The sequence below is a fragment of the Nothobranchius furzeri genome, chromosome 14, assembly GCF_043380555.1.
Source record: "Nothobranchius furzeri strain GRZ-AD chromosome 14, NfurGRZ-RIMD1, whole genome shotgun sequence".
Lineage (NCBI taxonomy): Eukaryota > Metazoa > Chordata > Actinopteri > Cyprinodontiformes > Nothobranchiidae > Nothobranchius > Nothobranchius furzeri.
In genome coordinates, this window is record NC_091754.1 from 30,698,038 (window position 1) to 30,723,067 (window position 25,030).

Genomic DNA, 25,030 nt, shown 5'->3' on the forward strand with positions numbered 1-25,030 from the left:
GAGTTACAGCCTTAGGAACTTGGCCAAACAATAATATACCAGTTTCCTTCACCCTCACCAGCGTTGAGGGAAAGAATCGTTAGTGATGTAGAGATGCTGGCAAAAACAGACCAGCTTACAAAGCACCACAGAAAAGGATTCTAGTTAAAACTATCCTGTCCTTCCTCCAGGCCACGTCCATCGAATCCTGCCCAACAAACTGGTAGACAGGAGCCACCACAGATCGACCTTAGCCATCCACCTCTCTAACCTCATCAACAGGGGAGCCAACACTCAGCCACGGTAACGTACGATCTCCAGTAAGAAGACAAAGTGACGTCCTGAAGTGTCTGACCTGCATTAATTGCAGCGATCAAGGACATTCAGAGGAAAGAGACAAAGACTTTTATGGTTCACTTTTTGACCATAGTCTCCTCACTCCCATCATGCTTTATTACTTATTTAGCTTTGCTTAAACTATTACCCGTTTGTATACTTTCATAACGCCTCTGCTCTTGTTTGTCTGAGGCTGATTATTATTTAAGAAAGGACAGAATACTTTAAATGTCTCCAGTTTGTGAGAACGTTCCTGTCTGCAGGCAGAAGCTTCCACCGATTTGACATGAAAATAACCAACAGAACCATTTAAATCCCTGTCAAGGTGAGAGATCTGATTAATTATAAGCTCTGTTCCCCTCAGGCCCTCTGTGGTGCACGTCCATAGCTTTAACAATAAGTTTGATTATTTGCTCCTAAGCTGTCAGGTACAGCAGATGGGCAGCAATAATTAATTTCGGGCCAGAGTGCTCAAACTTTCATGTAGCCTTGGGAAAATTTCTGCAATTTTAGAGACGTAATTGAGAAAACAGATACATAGTCTTATCTTTTGTAAAAGGTAAACAGACCAAGCGCACATCCAAAGGGACAGAAGACTTTGACAAACGTGGAAATTTAAGTACAGTTTTATGGAATCGAGCACTGAGACGTTACCATAAATAATTTCTCTATCTGACACGGAAGCCAGTCAGTGATTAGACTGAATGTCTTTGCCTGTGAACTGAACTACTTTGAAATTTAGGAGATTGGAGCTTTTTGTTTGTGCTCCTTTATCCAGTTTTTCATGTTTTAAGACTCAATGGTTTTTTTTATGGATGAGCACTATTTGAAACTGGTTAGATTGTTTATATTATTCTAGTCTGGTGGAAAGCAAACCAATAATACAAGATGCAATAAACACAATAACTAGAAATTTCAATAGTATTTTTCTTGACAAAGTAGAACAACAAGAAATAAGAAACATTGTAAAAAACTGTGGAAGCAAAAGATCAAGTGATTGTGATGACTTAGACATGGTGACTGTAAAAGCTATAACAGAATCTGTTTTTGAACCATTCACTTACATCTGTAATTTGTCACTTTCTATAGGAATCTTCCCTGATTTAATGAAAATAACCAAGGTGGTTCCACTATTTAAGAGTGGTGATAAACAGAGTTTCAGTAACTATAGGCCAGTGCCACTGCTTCCACAGTTTTCCAAAATATTGGAAAAAGCGTTTGCATCAAAGTTGGATAAATTCATTGACAAAAATAAAAATTTAAACCATAAACAGTATGGCTTTAGGACCAAACATTCAACAGCAATAACAGTAATGGATTGGGTCAATAAAATACCATCAGCAATAGACAATAAAAACAATTTCATTAACTTAAAAAAGGCATTTGATTTCATTGATCATTCAAGATTACTTCTTAAATTACATTGGTATGGAATAAGAGATGTGGCTCATCAATGGGTTAATAATTATTTAGACAATAGGAAACAGTTTGTTCAAATGAATGATGTCAGATCTGAATTGATAGATATTCATTATAGAGTGCCACAAGGATCGGTCCTCGGACCTAAACTGTTCATATTGTTTATCAGTGACCTTGTAAATGTATCTCATCTACTTGGTACAGTTTTATTTGTGGATGATACCACGTTGTTTTATTCAGGATTAAATTTACATGAACTAACTCAAGTAATAAACAGTGAACTGATTAAAGTTATAAATGGTTTGATATAAATAGACTGTCATTGAACCTGAACTAAACTAACTTTATACTGTTTAACAACAAAGAAGCTGTGATGTATATTTAACGATAGATGGAATGGAAATTCAAAGAGTAAAAGAAACCAAATTTCTTGGTCATGTTCGATGAGAGTCTCACTTGGAAATAACATATAAGTTATATGAAGGGGAAAGTTGCCAAAGCCATAGCAGTATTATATAGAGTCAAGTTTCTACTAAATTGGTCTGGGTTGTTAACGTTGTATCACTCACTGATTAAATTAATTAATAAATTATTTGGAAATTTAGGGAGCCACATGCAAAACTTTTACTCAACCTTTGTTCGTTTAACAAAAAAGAGCATTGAGGATCATTCATAACAGTAACTATGGAGATCACTCTAATCCATTATTCATTAGATATAAAATACTGAAATTTCCTGACTTGGTGGAGTGGAAAATTTTGCAAATAACATACAGAGCGAATACGAGTTACCAATTAATATTCAGAAAATGTTTTATAAGAGCATAAGTGGGTACGTGTTAAAAGGGACTGATGTCTTTTAAAAAATTTTTAATTCAGAACCAAAATGAAGGAATGCAATATTTCTGTAAATGGTGTAAGATTGTGGAATGCTCTTAACAGAGAAATTAAAGAATCAAACTCACTTGCTACATTTAAAAAATTTATAAAATCAACTGTATTAACTAATTATGAAAAGGTCAATTAAAATGTCAATGATTATATATAAAGAGTAGAAAGGGACTGAGGTTATATTGTGTATGTTTTACAGTTAATTTTCTTTTGTGGAAAGGGGCAGAAATTATAAGATTTTTCTTCTATCTGCTCCTTTTCATTCAAATGTTTTATTTTTTTCATTATGATTATGTACTGCATTTGCTTGAGTTTATTGTATACATTTTGAATGAAATAAAAAGATGAAAAAAATTATTAAAAGATAAAATCCATCAATTATCTTCCGTTTCTTCGGAGTCGGGTTGCGGGAGCAGTACTTGTACTACCCATCACTACCCAAAGCTTGTGACCATAGGTGAGGGTATCTAGAGCTTTTCCCTCTGGCTCAGCTCTCTCTTCACTACAACAGACTGGTACAACGCCCGCACCACCGCAAATGCAGCACCAATCCGCCTGTCAGTCTCATTTCCATCTTTCCCTCACTTGTGAACAAGACCCCGAGAAACTTTAACTCCTCCCCTTGAGGCAGGACCTCATCCCTGACACGGTGAAGGCATTCTACCCTTTTCCGACTCAAGACCATGGTCTCAGATTTAGATAGATAAAATTTGTTGTGAATAAAATTAAAAAGTAGCCCTTTTTTCATTTTCAGACACTGGCAAAGCCCTAGAAAGTTCCATCCTGTTCCCCAGCGCTGTGGAGTGTTCCCGAGATGTTAGCTTGCGCTAACAACACTAGCCTTGTATGTGATCCTACATCCGAAAACAACAAAACCTACAAGGGAGCCTCTGAAGGTAAAACCCGGGACAAAGCGTCAGCGAAAACATCGTCGGTGCCCTTCTTGTGCTGAATCTCCAGGTTGAACTCCTGGAGCACCAAAGCCCACCGCATCAGCCGTTGGTTGTGGTTGTACATGCGTGACAGGAATACGAGGGGGTTGTGATCTGTAAAGACGAGAGTTGTAAATTCACTGTTCCCAACATAGACATGGAAATGCTGCAAAGGCCAGGTGAGGGCTAATGTTTCTTTCTCGATGGTTGCATAGGTTAACTGTGCCCGGTTGAACTTTCGTGAGAAATAGCAGACAGGGTGATCAAGTCCATCTGTATCCTCTTGGATGAGGACAGCTCCTGCACCGGTTTGGCTGGCGTCGACTTCCAGCTTAAAGGGCCGTGTGAGGTCTGGAGCTGCTAAAACAGGAGCACAGCACAACAAGTTTTTCAACGAAACAAAAGTATTTTGACATTCAGGCGTCCATGAGAAGGGAACGCGAGGACTCAACATGTTGGTCAGAGGTTGAGCCACAACAGAAAAGTTCAGACAGAAACACCTATAAAACCCAGCCATACCTAGAAATCGCCAGAGCTCACGACGAGTCGTGGGAGGTGGAAAGGACACCATGGCCTGGATTTTATCTGAGAGGGCTCTTACTTTTCCATGGCCCACTTCTTTACCTAGATAGCGAACCATGGCTTTTACAAACTCACATTTGGCTAAGTTCAAAGTGAGATTAGCAGACTTGAGGCGATTCAATACTGTGCGCAAGGTTTGAACATGACTGTCCCAGGTTGAGGTATAAATAACAATGTCAGCTAAATACGCACTGCAATGAGGAACCCCACCCAGAACTTGATTTACTAGCCGCTGAAAGGTGGCCGGGGCATTTCGTAAGCCAAATGGTAACACAGTATATTGTAACAAATTATCTGAGGTCACAAACGCTGAAACCTTAGAGGCGAACGAGGTTAAAGGGACCTGCCAATAACCCTTTAGGAGGTCAAGCTGAAACGAAAGTGGCAGCTCCCACACTGTCAACACAGTCATCTACCCGGGGTAAAGGGAACAAATCGGGTACCGTAGCTGCATTTAATTTACGGTAGTCAGTGAAAAAACGATAGGGGCCATCAGGTTTGTTCTCTAACAAACAAGGAGAGCTCCAAGAGCTCGTACTGGGCTTAGCTAAGCCGTTTTCCAGAAGATAATGGACTTCCTGCTTCATCAGCTCACGCTTTTGTGGACTGGCACGGTAGGGGTGCATCCGAACTGGAGTTGGATCTGAAAGTGTGATGTCGTGAGTGATAAGATGAGTTTGAGACGGAATGTCCAAGAATAGTTCGGGAAAGGAGCAGAGTAACTCCTGTAGCTCTACCTGCTGAGAAGGTGAGAGATGGTTCAAACTATCATGCAGATTTCTGAGCGCTTCAGAATTAGAGAGCCGAGGGGTCGTAGGAGGACCCATAGGTGTGGCTGGGGAGGACAAGTCAGGCTCCTCAGGTGGGGGTGAAATCACTGAGGTAGCGACAGTACTAATCTGAGAGGGGACGGGGTCCCGGACACAAAATAGTTTGAGTCTGTTTATGTGGCAGACTTTTGTCTTTCGGCGCATGAGATGGGTTTTAATTACATAATTTCCTCTTTCTAGTTTTATGGCCCCTCGAATTTCGGAGATAATGCAGAGTCAACAGTTGGTTTCAGAAGGAGCACCTGATCTCCTATTTGCAGGCCTCGAGAATGAGACTTCAGGTCAAAGCGAGTTTTCATTGAGGCTTTTGCAGTCTTCAGATGTCCCTGAGCTAACTGATTAGCTTCTTTTAGCCTTTTCTGAAAGGAGCTTACATATGTGGGAAGACTAGAACCCACCGAAGGAACTGGCCAGAGAAATTTTTCTTTTAAGGCCTTTAGAGGACCCCTAGGGGAATGACCGAACACTAGCTGATGAGGGCTAAATCCTGTAGATTCCTGAACAGCATCTCTGGCTGCAAACAAAACGAAAGGAAGACCTTCTTCCCAGGAGCGACCAGAGGAAAAACAGTGTTTTCAGAGCATAGTCTTTAATGTCTGATGCCACCGCTCAAACACACCTTGGCTTTCAGGATGATAACTGGAGGAGGTGACATGTTTAATATTGAGGGTTTTTGCTACTTGCGTGAAGATCCGCGAGGTGAAGTTAGTCCCCTGATCTGACTGAATGACCTGAGGTAACCCAAAAACAGAAAAGAACCCAGTTAATGCTTTAATCACATTCTTGGTCGTGATGGAAGACAAAGGAATGGCTTCAGAAAAACGAGTGGCAGAGCACATGAGAGTCAGCAGGTATTTACGCCCTGATCGAGAGGGAGGAAGAGGCCCCACACAATCTATAACTATGTGCTCGAAAGAAGCAGAGACCACCGGAGTAGGGCACAGAGGAACCGGTTGAATCTTTTGATTCGGATTTCCCACAGTCTGACACGTAGGGCAACTGCAGCAAAACTGTGAAACTTGTTGCTTCAGAGTTGGCCAGAAGAAATGACGTAGGATAGCGTTATATGTTTTATTTAAAATATTGTCCGATGTTACAGAGACAGATTCGGCTGTAAAAACGCCTATCTAGCCTCTAGAGGTCCCCAAATGGATCTACCTATTACTTGTGAGTCTTTAGCTGACGCTCAGAAAACAGACCCAAGTCTTGCGTCTCTTTTTGCTCTGGTTGGTGTTGCTCCTAAATCCGGTCAAGCTTCTTATGTGGTAGACAATGACATTTTGTTCCGTTGCTGGACTCCTCCCTCTGCTAAAGGCTCCGATTGGGCGCAAGTTAAACAGATTGTGGTTCCTGAAAAATTTAGGCCTCACGTCCTTTCCCTAGCCCATGACAGCGAGTGGTCCGGTCATTTAGGGAGAGGTCCCGGGTTCAAATCCCGGACGAGCCCCCACTCTGTTACGTCCCTCAGCTCTCTGGGAGTGATGTGAAGGAGGGAGTAAAAGAAGGTGTGTGTAGGTGAAATAATAGAGTATTTGTGTCTCAAAACAAAGGATTTTATTACAAACACAAAGAGCCTACAAAAGGGAAAAAGGCTTAACATAAAGCGCCACGCCAAAAGGGAGGGGATGTCTAAATAAAGTATTCAATATATATACACCCGTACCGTCAACCTGGTCAAGAGAGGTATTTCGCCTTCACGGCCTGCCCCAGGACATTGTGTTCGACAGAGGTCCACAGTTTGTTTCCAGATTCTGGAAAATGTTCTGCGCCCAATTGGGCATCCAGGTGAGCCTCTCCTCAGGTTTCCACCCTCAGACTGATGGGCAGACCAAGAGGCACAACCAGGAGGTAGAGGCCAAACTTTGTCTGCTGTGCCTGGACAATGCTACGACCTGTTCCCAGAATCTACCCTGGGTAGAACATGCCATGAACTCCCTGCCCACAACCGCAAAAGGTGTGTCACCCTTTTTTATGGTTTATGGCTACCATCCCCCAGTCTTCTCCCTCCAGGAACCTCTGGCTTGCACCCCCTCTGCCCAGGCCGCCGCCCTCAGATGTCGCCACGCCTGGTGGTCTGCCAGACGTCGCCTTCTTCATACCTTGGAGGTCTATGCCCGCTCGGCCAACAGGCGTTGTGTTCTGGCTCCCATGAATGGGGTGGGCCAGAGGGTCTGGTTGTCCACAGAGGACGTTCCTCTCAGAGTGGACTGTCGGAAACTGGCCCCCAGATTCATCGGACCCTTCCCCATCTCCAAGGTCCCGAACCCTGCTCCGGTTTGTCTCCACCTTCCCCGCACTCTACGGATCCATCCTTCGTTCCACATCTCAAAAATCAAGCCTGTGCTTTTGTCGGTGCTGAACTCTGCTCTGGTAACATCTCCTCTTAGCTTCAGGCTAATAAAGACTTTTTTCTGCTGACTACTGTGCTCTGCAGTCCTTACAGTCCTCCGCCAAGCTTCATGAAATATTTATAAAAGTTGCAGTATACTTTTAAATACATTGATATTTCAGTCAATATGAAAAATGAACAATGTGATTTTGTTTTGTGTCATCTTTGAATTGGTAGCCAGTCTACATTGCATTTAGGCTGTCACTTTAAAAGTAATTAATTAAACTCATCTGCAGTCCCATGGGCCTTAAATATGATTAATTTGTGTGATTGCACTGACTTGAACAGAAAGCTGCTTAGAGAACTTCTAGCCTTTACATTTTTGTGAATGTTCTCTGGTGAAGAGAGCGCTGGGATGAAGGCGAAGCTTTCAATTTATCAGTCGATCTACGTTACAACTCTTATCTCTGGCCATGAGCTTTTGGTAGTGACTAAAAGAATGATACAAGCAGCCAAAATGAGGCTTATCTGCAGGATGCCTGGATTCTCCATAGAGAAGCTCAGTCACCTGGGAAGGGCTTGGAGTAGATCCGCTCCTCCTCCACACCACATCAAGAGGAGTCAGCTGAGGTGGCTTAATCATCTGCTTGGGATGCCTCCCTGGTGAGGTCCCCACTGGCACGTCCGACCAGGAAGAGACCTAAAGGAAGTCTCAGGACACGATGGGAAAGACTATGTTTCTCAGCTTGCCTTGGAATGTGTTAGGATTCCCAAACTCAAAAACAGACATTTATACAGGGAGGGGTGATTTACCAGAATGAGGAGCAGCTGACTGATTTGCAGATGAAGGGCAGGCCTGTAAGACGCTGGTGACTAAACGAAAACTCCTAAAAGAGAAAAGTCATCAAATGAACTCCAACAGAAAAACTAAACATCAATTCTAAAATTAAACCCAGAAATGTAAATCTGTGGAGACCATGGACAGCTCCTTCAGAGGCAGGCTGAGATATCTCAGATGTAAAATGGAACGCTACCATAGGTCATTCATCCCCTCTGTGGTAAGCGTGTATAACTCCACAGTGTAACTGGTACTGGCATTATCCTGGTACACAATAGTATGTCTGTGTCCCTTACGCTGCATAATTATGGAAACACAAGTTTCCTTTTTATTTATTGTTTTTAGTGGTTTAAGGTTGCAAAAATAGCTTTGCGCCTTTGTGTGTTTAGCTGTAATCTTGTTATTTTTCTTCCTTTTCTTTGAGTGTTTTTTTCTGCTGTAGCAAGTGAATGTCCTCACTGTGGGATCAATAAAGTTTATTCAATTCGAAGCAATACTGTGACACGTGCTGTCACATATGTGTTTAGACTCAACTGTTTGTATGTCAGAGTCTCTAAATGACTGTTTTGTTATGAAATCTTCTCTCCCACAAACGTTTATACATTCTGCAGGCAGATGTTGGAACAGAAAACTTAGTGAAGCAAATAAGCTCAGCACTCTGGAAGGAGGACAGGATCAAATTCAAATTTACAGATTTGCAAACCCAATCCCTTAAGAACCGAGTCTGTCCTCTAGTAATTAAACAAATAGAGGTCAAGACTGCTTTTTATGGAGTTTCTTCTAATGAGCAAATAAATGCTCTTTATTGATAATAAATCCCAACGTGCAGAAGTGTCGTGACCGAATGTAAATATTTGATATTGTTGCTCGATGCTCATTAAAACACCATTTGTATAAGAGTTAATGCGAAGTTGCTGAAGTGCATCAGTGTGAAGCGGGAGCTCAGCCGTATGATTTCTAATTAAACACTCCAAGCGCCACAAGCTCACACACACCTGGACACACACAGCAGACTCAGGCTGAAGGGTCAGTGGAAATGGTGTCATCGCTGTCTGCTGTGTGTGTCCATTTGAGGTGTTAAGGTGTGTGTTGGTGGAACCTGCTGTCACCTCATTACAGGACACCAGCAGCCACAGCTCACGCTGACCTCCAGGGGCTGCGTTCACAGCAAAATTGAAGTACTTATGTTTTCCCAAAAGTTCTGAACCAAACATTTCCCAACTTCACAAAGTTTTTAAGATCAACTGCTACCAAGTATTTGGGACAACTGCAGAGAATGTTCTTCCACTACTGAGTGAAAAACTTTCATTAACATTAACCCTCTGATGCAGGAATTATGAGATCTTCAACCATGATTTTTTAAACAATTTTTTCATTCATCTTTAGGTGTGAATGAAACAAATTTCAACAAATGTTTTTTGTAACATTTTGTTAATTTACAAATAATTTATTACATGTCCACCTCAGAGGACAGCGTGCATTCTGAACATGAAATATGGTGGCTTGACTTACTGAAGTCCAAATGGAGGGGCTCAAACGCAATAAAGTTTTCAACAGCTGTGCTTAATAGCAAAAACAAATAAATAACAATTTTGAGTACCTGTCCACTGTAGTGACCATTATGCATCAAAGGGTTAATCTACTCTAGAGCCCTGCACTGAGGCCCTAGGCCCTCGGGTCGGCCCGGCCCAACGGCCCTCGGGCCGGGCTTCGGGCCAATGACTGTGTAATTACCTCGGACACAGGCCGGGCCGGGTGCCTTTATTTTTAATCGACTTCATTAAAAAAAATGAAACACTAAATCACTCAATAAAAGATTCCCATCTGAACATCTGAGCTGGACACTGCTCAGCGCAGCTCACTGTCAGCGTGTACTACATAAGGTCCACAGCGAGCTGAAGATGTGGAGAGGGGCTTGGAGCGCGTCGCAGAACCAGAGCGCATGCAGGAAGATTCCTCCGACTGAAGCGACCAAACAAAAACAACCCACAAGGGCGGGCGAGGAGGGAACAGGAGGTGGGACCATGAATGTCTCGGGGGCCGGCAATGGGGAACCAGGAGGTGGGACCATGAAAGTCTCGGGGGCCGGCGACGGGGAACCAGGAGGCGGGACCATGAAAGTGTCGGGGGCTTGCGACGGGGAACCAGGAGCCGGGAACAGGAAACTCTGGGGGACCGGCGACGGAAAACCAGGAGGCGGGACCAGGGAAGACTCGGGGGCCGGCGACGGGAAACCAGGAGGCGGGAACAGGAAACCCTGGGTATCGGGGGCTTTGGAGGAGGAGGACGAGGAAGGGTCTTCAGTGGACGAGGGAGGGTCTCTGGAGACTGGGACACTTGAGGGGTCTGGAACACTTGAGGCATCTGGAACACTTGAGGGGACTGGAACACTTGAGGGGACTGGAACACTTGAGGGGACTGGAAAACTAGTGGGGACTGGAACACTTGTGGGGAGACTTGAGACTGGAACACTTGGGATGTAGACACTTGTGGGGAGACTTGAGACTGGAACACTTGGGACGTAGACACTTGTGGGGAGACTTGAGACTGGAACACTTGGGACATAGACACTTGTGGGGAGACTTGAGACAGGAACACTTGGGACGTAGACACTTGTGGGGAGACTTGAGACAGGAACACTTGGGACTCTTGAGACTGAAACACAGGGGACTGGAACACTTGTGACTGGACACAGGGGACTGGAACCCTTGTGACTGGAAGACTTGAGACTTGGGAGACTGGAACCCTTGTGACTGGAACCCCTGTGACTGGAACCCTTGTGACTGGAACACTTGTGACTGGAACACTTGAGACGGGGACGTCGAGACTTGAGACGGGGAGATCTCTACTTCAGAGCTGGAGACGGGGAACGTCTACTTCAGAGCTGGAGACGGGAACGTCCCCTTCAGCGCTCGAGACGGGAACGTCCACTTCAGCGCTCGAGACGGGAACGTCCACTTCAGAGCTCGAGACGGGAACGTCCACTTCAGAGCTCGAGACAGGAGGTGTTGACCCTTGGATTGGAGGCGTCGACCCTTGGACTGGAGATGTCGACCCTTGGACCAGAGCCTCGTGGACAAGCTGGACCAGAGCCTCGTGGACGGGCTGGACCGGAGCCTCGTGGACGGGCTGAACCGGAGCCTCATGGACGGGCTGGACCGGAGCCTCGTGAACGGGCTGGACCAGAGCCTGTGCTTCCTCCACCGCCGAGGCAGGATGCGATGCATCCTCTTGGACCACCGCTGAAGCAGGATACGATGCGTCCTCTTGGACCACCGCTGAGGCAGGATGTGATGTGTCCTTTTGGACCACCGCGGAGGCAGGATGCGATGCGTCCTCCGGGACCACCGCTGAGGCAGGATGCGATGCGTCCTCCGGGACCACCGCTGGAACGGGACACGGTACGACCTCCGGGACCACCACTGGAACTGGATAAGGTAAAGGCAGGTGGAGCTCAGATTTGGACTGTAAAACTGGGACCTCTTGGACAGGCTGAACAGCTCGGGTCTCCGGGATGAGGAGGAGATCGGACTGAGCTGGAGATGGTGGCGAGCGGAGCTTGGGCTGAGGTGTAAGTACAGGTGACACCTGAACCGTTGGTGATGCTCTGACCACAGAAGACCTCTGACGGCGGTTGCGGCGTCGTCGACGTGGGGGGTCTTGGGTCAACGGAGGTGTGGAGATGGCAGAAACAAAAGATGAGGAGGAATAACAACCCACCAGGGATGAAGAGGCAGCGTTGTCGGGATCAGGTGAGGGTGTGGTGATTTGGCCCATCAGAGGTGCTGAGACGGCGCCAACTGGTTCAGGGGAGAAGGAGACGAAGCCGGTTCTGATGGTCAGAGACGGGGAGGTGTGGTGCTTGGAAGATGCTGAGAGAGCGGCTCTTACAACAGCGCTTGCTGACAGATTGTGATCCACTGAAAAGGAGGGAGCTTGTGGGCTGCTGCAAGCATCCCGCAGATCATCTGCGAAATCCCAAAAAACCAACGCCTCTAATGGATATTGCTTGAGGTAACGGCTGGCCCATTGCAGGGCTCTTCCCCTTAGGTGGAGCACAGCCGTAATAATCCGTTCTGTGTCCAACATGTTCCGGCCATAAAATCTCAACAAGTCCAAGACAAAAGTCCGACAGGAGTCCGGGTCACCATAAAAATCGTACATCCAGGTAATCCGCTGGGTCCTGGTTGGTCGGTCCATTCTGTCACGATCTGGGGATGTTTAGGACCCAAATATGCAGAAACCCAGGATGACACGAGGCTGGGGAAGATGTAAAGTAAAATCCTTTATTTTAGGAGTAACCAAAAAAACAAAAGTCATCCAAAAGGCTGGGAGCCAACAGTCCAGAAATCCAGATAGAGATCTGGAGATCCAAAAATACAAGAGGCACGAGAAGAACTTGACAGAATTACAACAAACAGCAATGGACCGACTAGACACTGAGACAAGACAGGGCTTAAATAAACTGGGGCATGATGGGAGGCAGATGAGCTGCAGGTGTGTGGGGAGAGGACCAGGTGAAAGCAATACTTGGTCAGGGAGGGAACTCACATGACCTAAGAAAAAAACTAAAAACAAAAAAAGCAACCACATAACTAATATTCTAACGGGAAGGAGAACTACCAAGACTGGTGGGACAAAACATATAAAAGAGACTAATAAAATGAAAGGCTGAAACTATAAACACTGCAGAGGGATGACTGGAGAAGACTAAAGGTACACAGGACCTGAGAGATATGGTGGGGAGACCAAGAGAACATGAAGCAAACCAGGAGGGAGCTGGGGACAAAAAGGCTGGAGCTACAAACAGAAGACACATAAATGAGACGCAGACAAAAGACACATGAGGGCGCTATGAGACACAGAAGAGGAATCTAGAGAGGGATGGAGGACATCAGGAGACACATGGGGAAAGATGCAGACACAGACCATGACACCCTGAACCGTCTACAGGTGGTTCAGAAAGCCTGTGTTCGGCTTCTGACCAAGTCCTCCAAACACACCCACATCATGCCACTTCTCCTCCAGCTTCACTGGCTGCCAATCAACTTCAGGGTTCATTTCAAGATCCTGGTTCTGGTCTATAGGGCCTTACATGGACAAGCACCATCTTACATTGGTGATCTTCTTAGTCCCTACACCCCCAGCAGGTCCCTGAGGTCCAGTGATCAAAGCCTACTGGTTTTGCAGCACCAGGCTAAAGACCAAAGGTGACGGATCATTTGCTGCTGTGGCCCCCAGACTCTGGAACTCTCTCCCCCTGAGCCTGAGATCAGTGGACTCAGTGGACTCCTTTAAAAAGCAGCTGAAAACCTGTTGAAGTTGGCTTTGGTGTGAACTTTGTCATCACCCTCTCCTTATTCTGCTCTTTCTACCAACTCCAGCTTTTCCGGGATCTACTGATTTCCCTCTTTCTCTTTCCTTTTTTGATTTTTTAATCACATTTTTTTTATTCTCATTGGAACCATGTTTTAGTTTAATGTTTCTTTTTTATATTTTAAATGTTTTGTTCTTTTGAAGCGCCTCATGATTTTTATTTTGAGAGGCGGCATATGAAAGATCATTTTCTTTCTTTCTTTCTTTCCTTCTTTGTAGGTCCGTTGAACAACAGAGCTGTTGTTAGGGCCGACCAGCCGACACGTAATTCACCAACCCAAATCAACCCACAACAACCTGCTCCGACCCAGACCATTCCACTCCATGTAACCGAAGGATTTGTGACCCGCTTTACCCCCGGAGCATTTGCAGTCCCACCTATGTCCATTTTCAATCACCTCCACCTGTACAGTATAGAGCTCCGGACCCCACGTGACTCTCAGTTAGTAGACGCCATATTGGCAGGTACAAAAAGCTAAACAAACACGGATCGTAAACATGAACATGAACGGGATCGGCTTGGATTTTACTTCACACTTTAAAACTGAAGAAATCGTTTTATATAGTCAGAAATTAAATAGAATAAACATCTCCAACCCTCACCGTGCCCCTGGGATACTTTTTAAAAACGCCAGAAGCTGTCGGAGCGGACTTCTTACCGGAGCTGGCCGGGGAACCCCTTGGGATTCCCCCGGAGGAGCTGGCCCAAGTGGCTGGGGAGAGGGAAGTCTGGGCCTCTCGACGCGGATGAAAATGGATGGATGGATGGACTAATAACAGATTTACACGTAAGTAGTTTAAATAGAGTGCTGTGCTGTTTGAATGAATAAACTGAACGCCAAGAGAAATCACTAGTTTGATTTTTTTTCCGTGAATAAAATAAACATGTCAGGCAGGAGCGTCTCAGGATCTGTCTGAGATCTGTCTCGGTGAGACAGATAATAGCAATCCAAAGTGCTTTTTATGTGTGATCTGACAATTGATCAACCATGGCTTAAAAATGAAATACAGCTTAGCCGGTTAATTGCTGTGGTCATAAAACACGTAAACGGCAGCACGCAGAAATCACGAGGCAACATTTTATGTGATGTTTACTTGTTGCTATGAGTAACAAGACAGAAAAAGCCACGCCAAAATAAGTTTAGGAAGCCCGCTAAGAATCGTAATAAAAGCATTTTAAATAAATACCATATACAGTTGAGGAAACGTTGGTTTAAGTACCTGATATGAAGTGGTCGCTGTATAAGTGAAATCCTTTACTCTCGGGATCCCAGTTTCATTTTAGCCCAGTCACTAACGCGTTTTATTACAATGATCCAACGTTTGCGGCACTCCGGATCTTGGGGAATCCTGTAGATGGCTCATTCCTTATGTCGTCTGCATCTGTTCTGCATCCTGGGACACAACAGGAATCTACCATATTTCCCGTTTGATTGAGTTTTCTGACAATAACAAATAGTCCAGCTGCGGGCTTCTGCATGCCAAGATGGCGCTGTTTCGATTTGAACTGTTGCATGCCGGGAGAAGTGACGTCAACTCCTGGAGCTCTATAGTACCCTTGTCCTAGTATGTTTCTTTTCCACTTCCTGTTTGTTTCACTCACCAAACTGGTCACTAAATGGAGAAACAGCATCTAAGGAGTCTTAATGACTACCACAGTAATCGAGGTGGTTTTCATAAATCTCTTGATTCTTTAGGGATGATTAAGTTGTAGCATCACCTCCTCTTAATAGTTTACTTTGTATTTAGGCTTCACTGCTGATAATGCAGAGGCTGATGTTACCAGGCAGGACAGCCAGTGATTCCATTATCACTGATTAGGTTAGTGACTCTGTGTGTGTGTGTGTGTGTGTGTGTGTGTGTGTGTGTGTGTGTGTGTGTGTGTGTGTGTGTGTGTGTGTGTGTGTGTGTGTGTGTGTGTGTGTGTGTGTGTGTGTGTGTGTGTGTGTGTGTGTGTGTGTGTGTGTGTGTGTGTGTGTGTGTGTGTGCTTGTGCGAGTGTGTGTCTGCAAAAGGATTAGAAATATGGAAGCTATGATGTGTAGGGATGAGGTGGGGGGTGCAGACGGTAGTAATTACAGAGGTCAATAGAAGAATGAGTGTGTCTGAGAGAGAGAGAGAGATAGAGAGAGAGATAGAGAGAGAGAGAGGGAGAGAGAGAGAGAGAGAGAGAGAGAGAGAGAGAGAGAGAGAGAGAGAGAGAGAGAGAGAGAGAGAGAGAGAGAGAGAGAGAGAGAGAGAGAGAGAGAGAGAGAGAGAGAGAGAGAGAGAGAGAGAGAGAGAGGTGTCTCACCATTGTCTCTGCCGTTCACGTGCACAAGCATCTAACTCATGTCAGACAGAAGCAGGAACATTTCTCCATAGTAACAGCCAGTAACAGCTAGTAGGAGCTAAAACATCCCATCAATTCTTCAAAAAGCTATTTTCTTTTAAATCTGAGATAAATGTGCATCTGTTATTTTTATTATCATATGTGAAAATGGAATCAAAAAAGCTTGTTTTCACAAATAGATTTTAGGTTTTGGGTTTCCTAAGCATATGTCCTTAGAATACATTCTGAGATGACGTGTATTTGTTTCCCGAGTCTATGTTTGTGGGACTGTCAGTTTTTTATGAGCCAGAGAGTTTAAATCTCAACTGAAAACAAGGTTTCTGTTTGTTTTCTGAAAAGATTTCACGATCCTCCCTAGGAAACATCCGTCCCTCTGGAAATATCATCATTTGATTGTGATTTTAGCATCTTATTGTCAAGTTTACAGAGAATTGAAATGATAAAACCCAGAGAAAGTCACTCAGACACTACTCATGGATCATGGGCTCTGCTCAGCACCTAACCGCTAACCAGCTCCCTGCTGGGAGAATTCATACAAATCAGTCATCAGCTCTGAAGCTTTCAGCTGAAGCCACAGTGCCCCCTCTTGGCCGGTACAGAAATGTCTTCTGTTGTAGATTAGGGATGCTCAAAATGAAGCCAACAACTCTTCACAGGCATATAAAAACGTATTGCTGTTTATATAATTTAGTTAATTATAATGCTATTAAATTTGGAGGTAAATTTAATCCAGTGTAAGGTAATCCTGATAAAGAATTAGATTTTTTTTACCTAATTAAGGCTCTTTTACTAGATCCCATAGAGATTAGCAAACAATTAGTTATTAACATGCCTTAAATATTAAGATGATGAATATAATTACCTTAAATTGTTACACTGCATTTTAAATTTGACATATATTCCAAATACCAGCTCAGTGGTTTAATGGTAGAGTGTCCACCCTGGGAGATCAGAGTTCAAATCCCAGTCGGGTTGTACCAAAGACTTTATAAAAATGGGACCCAATGCCTCCCTGCTTTACACTCGGCTCTTGGGGGTTGGGTTGGGGGGGTTAAACCACCAAATAGTTCCCAATTCGCGGCCTTGTCTGCAGCTCACCACTCGCCACAGGGATGGGTCGAATGCGGAGGACAGTTTTCACCACACCAGCATGTGTGTGAGACAAGTTAATCTCCAGTCTTCCAATGGTGTGAACAACCTGTTTTCAGCAGATTGACCCAAGTCGTCTTCATTAGTGAGATCCAGATTCTTGGACTGAAGACCTCCTGAACAGTTTGTGTGTCTAAGGAGTTGGAGCTTCAGGCTCTTGGAAGCCCAGCAGAGACCAAAGCTGGAGGCACAAAGATGACTAGAACATAACCGCGTCCAGCAGCATTAAAGTGATAAAGATAGAAGACCTGGAGACAGGAAGTGGGCACATCCAGTGAAGACGGGATGAGTCATGCTGGCTCCATCTTGACTGGGATTGATTATTCAGTTCTCGTGGACTGTATCCAAGTGAGAGTCGAACCACAGGGTGAGAAGACGTGGCTCTCTGGTTTGAGTCAAGCTGGATCATTCTCAGCTCACCTGGACTCCATCATGTCACTGGAGATAGGATTTCTGATGCATAATGAAATTGATGCCCTTTTGTGATCATGTGAGAAACACTCTTGTTTTTACTTTAAAATTAGACAAAATAACTCCTCAAACTGGTCATCTTGTGAGGAATAAGAACATCTGGTCAAAACTGAAACAAAGGTTTGCACCAATGTTTCGTCTTGTTGTCCGGCCTCTGAGAGAGAGAGATGTAAAGAGTAATGAGATTTTTGTTCTTGTTTCAAGGCTCATCTGTCACTGAGTGAAGATTCTCTTGAAAGTCGGAACGAGAAATACTGTTTCAGTTTTAGAGACGGGAAACAAAACACTGCTGTGAGTCTGACTATTAGAGATGGAGTGTTCTGCTGCTCCCAGAGGGTGAAGTGGAAATGACTTTGACAGAAAAGAGCTGCCGAAGTCCTCCAGGCTCCTTCCTCTTCCTGCCTCCCTCTGCTGCTTCTCCACTTCATTCATCTCTGGCGTCGGTTCAGAAAAAGTTGCATGTGGTTGCAGGATAAAGCAACAATATTGTCACAGTGTGATTGAACCCAGATTTCCACCGATTAAACACAATTAAAAAGCATGCTCAGATTTTTAAAGATGTGTTCAAATTGGTGTTTTATTCTGTAAAACCGAATCAAATGAGACAGTGAAAATTAACACATAAACATCACAAATGACCAGAGGTGTGGACTCGAGTCACATGACTTGGACTTGAGTCAGACTCGAGTCATTACTTTAATGACTTCTGACTTGACTTGATAAAATCTATAAAGACTTAAGACTTGACTCGGACTTGAACGCCAATGACTTGTGACTTAAATCGACTTGCATCAGTTGACTTGATGATGACTTGAACATCTTCTTCGTCTTCCTCCTCTTATTCGGGTCCGGGTCGCGGGGGCAGCATCCCAACTAGGGAGCTCCAGACCATCCTCTCCCCGGCCACCTCCACCAGCTCCTCCGGCAGGACCCCAAGGCGTTCCTGGACCAGATTAGAGATGTAACCTCTCCAATGTGTCCTGGGTCGACCCGGGGGCCTCCTGCCGGCAGGACATGCCTGAAACACCTCCCCAGGGAGGCGACCAGGAAGCATCCTGACCAGATGCCCAAACCACCTCAACTAACTCCTTTCGATCCGGAGGAGCAGCGGTTCTACTCTGAGTCCCTCCCGAATGTCCGAGCTCCTCACCCTATCTCTAAGGCTGAGCCCGGCCACCCTACGGAGGAAACTCATTTCGGCTGCTTGTATCCGCGATCTCGTTCTTTCGGTCATTACCCAAAGTTCATGACCATAGGTGAGGATTGGGACGTAGATCGACCGGTAAATCGAGAGCCTGGTTTTCTGGCTCAGCTCCCTCTTCACCACGACAGATCGGCTCAGCGTCCGCATCACTGCAGACGCCGAACCAATCCGCGTGTCGATCTCCCGATCCCTCCTACCCTCACTCGTGAACAAGACCCCGAGATACTTAAACTCCTCCACTTGAGGTAGGACCTCTCTCCGGACCAGGAGTTGGCAAGCCACTCTTTTCCGGTCGAGAACCACGGTGATTTGAGCATATTTGATATTTTAGCACAAAAGTGGCACGACATGGACAAAAATCATAAACCATTCTTGGTTCTGGGTTTGATTTACTGCTAAATGCTGCAGCACTTTGTTTATAATCAGTTTCAGTTGCACTTTCTGCTTGTTTGAGCAAATAAATGAAGCTTTTAAGAGCAAGTCACCCCCAAATCAACTTGTTTTTGCTGATAAACTATATAAATGAGTGTCTATGTGTGCTGTAAACACATGGAGTCAATAATTTGACACTTTAGTGCATCTTAGTTAAAATAGAAGTATTCTGCCCAAAACCGTCAGTGCAGCGCCGTCGTCAGGTAAAAACTCTGCACTGCATTCGAATTTAAATCTATGATGTCTGCTAGTACATTATGAGATCACAATGTCGTTGTGAGCCTCTGTGTGTGTATTTGTTAGCGGCTCCGCCCTTTTGGTCTGCCAGGCAACCGCATTTTTCAAACAGGAAGTGGGAGTGGAGTAAGACTCAGGTAGGGGGTGACTTGCTGTTTAGGAAGCTTTATTTCTGGAATTTATTTATTATCACTGTCATTAAATTAAAGCTGGACAGATGACTTGATTATGACTTGAAAATTCAAAGTTAAGGACTTGGACTTGACCTGGACTTCCACATTATTGACTTTGGACTCGATTGTCTTTGACTTGGACTTGACTCGAGACTTGACTGGAAAGACTTGTGACTTACTTGTGACTTGAAAAGCAGTGACTTGGTCACACCTCTGCAAATGACTGTTTAGACTGCAATGAACTTCAGCCTGATTTATCTTTTACATTCTGCTCGTCAGGAATTATTTTGGCCCTTTAAAGCTCTTCTATTATTAATGTTACTTTTGGCGAGTCAAATGATCACTGAGATGTTAAACAATGACGTTGAATATGCGATGCTGCAGCTTGACCGACGTTTTAGGACCCTTATTGCATCTTCACCTTCAGAAGAAACTCCTGTCCCAGCGGCACCTGCTCACTAGAGAAAGGGTTTGTGGTCAGAGGAGACGTGGCAATAAGGATGACGCTGTCCAGCATGGTGGTGGCAGCATCATGCTGTGGGACTAGTTGCACAGTGAATGGAATAAAGACCCCCTCCAGCAGGAAAATAACCCCAAATTGGTTTCTGGTTGAAAACAGCAAGCTCCAGCGGAAAGGATTTCCCCAAAGCTGCGACATCAACGAAGCCTAAATGTATCATAACGCAGTCAGCTGACTACCTGCTCTGAATGAACTCTACCATGAGGTCAAATATCAGTTTCACCACAAGTTTGTTGATGGCCACAAAAAGCTTTTGGTCCAGGTGCTACAGGGTGAGACGCCTCATCATTTCATAATTTCTGCTGTCATTCATTCATAATCCAGAAAAAAAATCTGCTTTGAAATTAATTTCAGCAGTAGGAACATGACAGGAATCTCCTGGAACCTTCTTCGTACACTCTGCTGGTATCCTTTTCACACCCCCAAAGTCTTAGCAATCACCACATCCCGTTGGACTCCCCCGGTTGCTGTGGCGACCAGCCGTCTTCATGGCAACCCCCAGCGGTTTGTCTTGTTGGGTGAAGGAGGGGGTGGGGTGTTATCACGCAGGATGGTGAGATAAGGGGGTTATTTCAGCAGATAAAAGAGGTCCTGGTCAGTGAGACGTTCAAATCTCAGGGAAGCACTGGAGAGCCATGAATCTGATTTTCTTTGTGTGTGTGTGTGTTTTGATAAGGGGGAAAAAAAGCTAAAATGCTTAAAAAAACATTTTTTTACCGTAGAAGTGGCTGATTTTCTCTTCCTATTTAAAACACATAAAGTAGATGTTATGTTCGGCTCTGACTGACAGCTTTTGATCACATACTGAGATTTTTAACTTTTACGAAGCCAGACATGTCCTGCTTTGAAGGTCTGAATGTGTATTCATGAGCGTTTGATGCTGGAATGTTGCTTTTCTCACATTGTCAACAAAGTTAAGAGCAATTTAAAAAATATCAGATGTTATTTTATTAGGAAAATGTTGCATTTAGGTCATTTACGGGCAAACGTGAAATCCTTTGGTGCAGCTGCCTAGTGCTTACTGTCTACTAGGACGAGCACTTCTGCACCAATCTGGAACCTGTGAGCACTTCTGACTGGTTGGGGAATTCCCAACATTCAGCAGCCATCTTTTAGAAAGGTGAAGGAATTGAGGCGTCAGACACACGACAGCACTTAGCTGAGAAACACACGAGTGACTGATCTGACCTGTAGATCATTAAAATATCACAAGATTTCACATAAGCTGACCTGTCAGGTTTTAACACAACATTTCTAAATGGTTACATTGGTTCTTGAATCAGGTCATTACTTTCTGCAAGTTCCAAAGTGACAATCTGTAGTTTTTACGTTTGAATCGTAGAAAACTAATAAAATGATCTCCAGTTGTGGAAAAATATTAGCAGCTTTGTAACATATAACCTTAGAAATTAGTCTAAAGTAAAAAGGGTGTGGGTCTAGCCTCTTTAGGGGATGCCAGATTAGACGTCATGTTTCCTTCTGGCTGGCTCAGGGTCCCGCGCCTGTCGATGGCATCGCACTGGATAATCGGCTGGATGTACGACTTTACCACGTTTGAAAACATTTAAGTAATAATAAACATGAATTCGGTAACAAAACCGCTAAACTATTTTCAAAACACATGTGAAAGAACAGAATCGAAAGAGATGCAATACTTGGTTGAGTGGTATTGCCGTAGTATGACATCATCAGCAGGTTTCAGAACCCCGAGCAGATCCAGGACGTACAACACCAGAAAACTAGCATCAGCATTGCATTTTCTCTAAAGTCTGATGAGTCCTGGCGAGGTCGCGTCCTTTCTGCTCCACGGGTAACGTTATCGACAGCCACGGCATTACGGTGTAAAACTACCCTCAACAACCTGTCACTTTAAAATGCTCCAATAACGGCAAGCGTTACCACAACGTGTGATTAAAATTTAATATTTTTAACATTTGAATTACATCCATGTGGTTAAAATTCAACGTTACAAAACTTGTCAATGACGGTAGGAGGCTTTCAATAAAAGGCCAAAACATGAAATAAAAGCAGTTTTCTGTGTTCTCAGCGACAGCCGCACTCGTCCACCACCATGTCCTGGTAGTGTCGGAGAACCACGTTATCGTTGTTGTCGTAGTAGAGCAGGGAGATGGGAGAGAGGCGGATGGGGACACAGCAGGGCTGCGGCGTGCCCTGTGGGTCCAGCGTGTGCACCAGGGTCTGCAGGATGGCGTGGTTGTTGCCTTTCAGACTCTCGCTGAGTGGGTAGGGGCACTCGCCGTGGCAATAGTTAGCCATGTAGCCCTGCGGGGCGATGATCCAGTCCTGCCAACCCACATCTTTGAAGTCAATGTAGAGGCGGCGAGCTTTGCACACGTTACTGAGCATCAAAGGGAGGTGGAAGGTGCTGCGTCTCTGGCGAGAGCGACATTGGTGGGGATTCAGAGACACAACCACCAAAGAGGACTGGATTGAAGGTAGAGCAGGGTCCAGAGGGAGAGAGTTACCGGGGTAGAAGGACAGGAACTCATCTGGATCTGCACTGAGAGGAAGCAGCTCCAGAACCAAACCATAGTTGTGACCTGGTTTGCGCCAGTTTTCTGCCTCCGCCGTCAGGCCCATGGTGATGGTGTTGGACTCCAGCTGCAGCCGGATTGACTGTGACAGCAGGAGTCTGCGGCTGGCATGGGGATCGGCTCCCCTCAGCGTGGCTCGGATCACTTTGTACAGGGACATGCTGAAGGAGCGGGAGCCCTGCAGGAGATCAGCAGGTCTGAGGGGCTTCCAGAAGAACCTGATCTCCAGCTGGGCCAAAGACAGCAGCTCCACTGGCTGCAGGACAGACAGGTTGAAGAAAAGCTGCTTCTCCAGAGAAATCTGAGAGCTGCTTCTGCTCCATCCAGACTCAAACCCTCCTGCAAAACACAAACATAGAGGAAAACTCAAACAGGGCCTCACAGGAGGGGCTTTATCTTCCTTCTTTAAGTGGAAACTGGGTGCATGACAGCATAAATAATGGAGAAGAAAAACAAGCCATTATCTCTCCGCGGAACACACACAATGTGCTGCTGAAGCAGCTTTCTGGTGTGATTTTGAAAAGAACATCTTAAATTAAAGGCTTTTCACCAGAACCCTTTTTCAAGTTAATCGGATGCATTTGATTTGTTCCGCCTCGTTACTGAATAACACTCTGATCAATAAATAATGGCGCACCTCACACAGGTCATTATAACACCTGGGACTAGACCTGCAGTCCTAGAACAAAGACAGCACATTTTGCAGATGTGTTCAGTTTGCATGGGCACTTTTGGGATGGGTACACCACTGAGGTTGCAAACTTTACAAGAAACTTGTAAAGAGTGCACCAGTTTTGCTGCAGCTTGAAATTCCCAGAATGCCCAAAATGAGATTTTGAATCGTTTTAAATACAAGAAAATGCCAAGTCAGAAGTTGTTCATTTAATATTTTTCCCTCTTGTTAAAAATAAAATTAAACATTAACTAAATAACAACAAAAACACAAATTGCATTTTTGCAACGTCAAAAACCAATAAGCTCATATCACTACAGTATGTTTCCCACCTTGGTCCTGGATGTACCGGATGATGTTACCGGGGACTCCGTACTCTGACACCGTGCAGGGCTCACTATCCCGGGCCTGGACGCTCTCTGGCCTCCGGAACATCCTCCACAGCTCGGAGGGCACGTGAGGCCGGGCCTGCCGGCTCCCCGCGGGCCGCGGCCGCCCTGAGAGCCCCAGAGAGCTGAGGAAGATCCGCTCCTGGGTCTGCATGTCCTCCAGGGCTCCAACACCGAGCAGGAAGCACGCGGCTACCACCACCGCTGAACCCATCACGTCTGCTCGCTGGTTCTGCTGGTTCTGCCTAAACCCGCCGAGCGAGCCTCCCGCTGCTGGGTAATGCTGATGAGGAGCGGCCAGATCAAAGGCTGCTCTCCGGTCAGAATTCACAAAAGTGTCTGCTGAAGAACAGTCGCTGCTGATTCAGACCCAATAAACCATTAAAACAATAAATGAGCCTGTTTCTATATAGGGAAGACTCGTGCAGCCAATAAATCAACAAGCTAAATAAATACATGTTTCTTTTTCATTTGCACAATTAGGATATTGAAACGTTTGCGATAGCTTTACAAAGCGCTTTTCACGCTCTCAGGTCGGGCCGGGTCAATGCGTCAAATGCAATATCTAATCAATCATGTCAGATTAAAAATTGTTAGTTTTTTTTCAAGACACACACACACACACATGGCTGTCTTTCGACCATAGTGAGGTCACTCTATTGACTTCAGTTCATTTCTGTGACTCCACTGCCTAACCCACCTTCCAACAATGCTGATCTACTTCTAACCTTAAACTTAACTCAAACTTAATTCACACCATAGCTCTAAAAACAAACCGGTACTCTTCTAAAAAAATGAGGACCCCAAAAATGCCCTCTCGTTGTAAGGAAATAGTCAAAATGGCCCTCAGTATGTAGTATGTACAAGAACACACACACACACACACACACACACACACACACACACACACACACACACACACACACACACACACACAGAGAGAGAGAGAGAGAGAGAGAGAGAGAGAGAGAGAGAGAGAGAGAGAGAGAGAGATTTAAATAAATCATATCTTTACAAGGTAGCCTACACGTTTGAACAGAAGATTCAATACGTCTTACAGAAAAATATATAATCTGCTTAAATAAAAAACTAAACCAAATACATCAGAAACAACCATTGACTAATAGAAATGCAGTTTTGTATAGTTATTTTGTCTAAATAAACTTTTAATATACTTACTTTTAATGTGTCGTTTAACTTGATATGTGTATTATTTATGTGAGCTTGATTGAATCAACAATCCTTTAGCTTCTGGCCTTTGATAGAAAGGATTCTTCCGCCCTCTGGCGGACAGACGCTGTTACTGCAGTGTTCACATAAAGCTAAACAAGACAATAATACTTCCTACAAATTATTTAAAAAAATAAAACCACTTTTCTATTTCT

At 44.8% G+C, this 25,030-nt stretch overlaps 1 protein-coding gene across 1 annotated transcript; it reads right to left on the minus strand.

Moving 5' to 3' along the window:
- Positions 1-21,934: 21,934 nt before the first annotated feature.
- On the minus strand, positions 21,935-24,606 carry gdf3 (growth differentiation factor 3). Its single transcript, XM_015965933.3, has 2 exons — positions 23,589-24,606; positions 21,935-22,922 (listed from the first exon to the last, which is right to left on the minus strand). The coding sequence occupies exons 1-2, from the start codon at positions 23,857-23,859 to the stop codon at positions 22,072-22,074; spliced, it is 1,122 nt and encodes a 373-aa protein (XP_015821419.2). The 5' UTR covers positions 23,860-24,606; the 3' UTR covers positions 21,935-22,071.
- Positions 24,607-25,030: the final 424 nt, after the last annotated feature.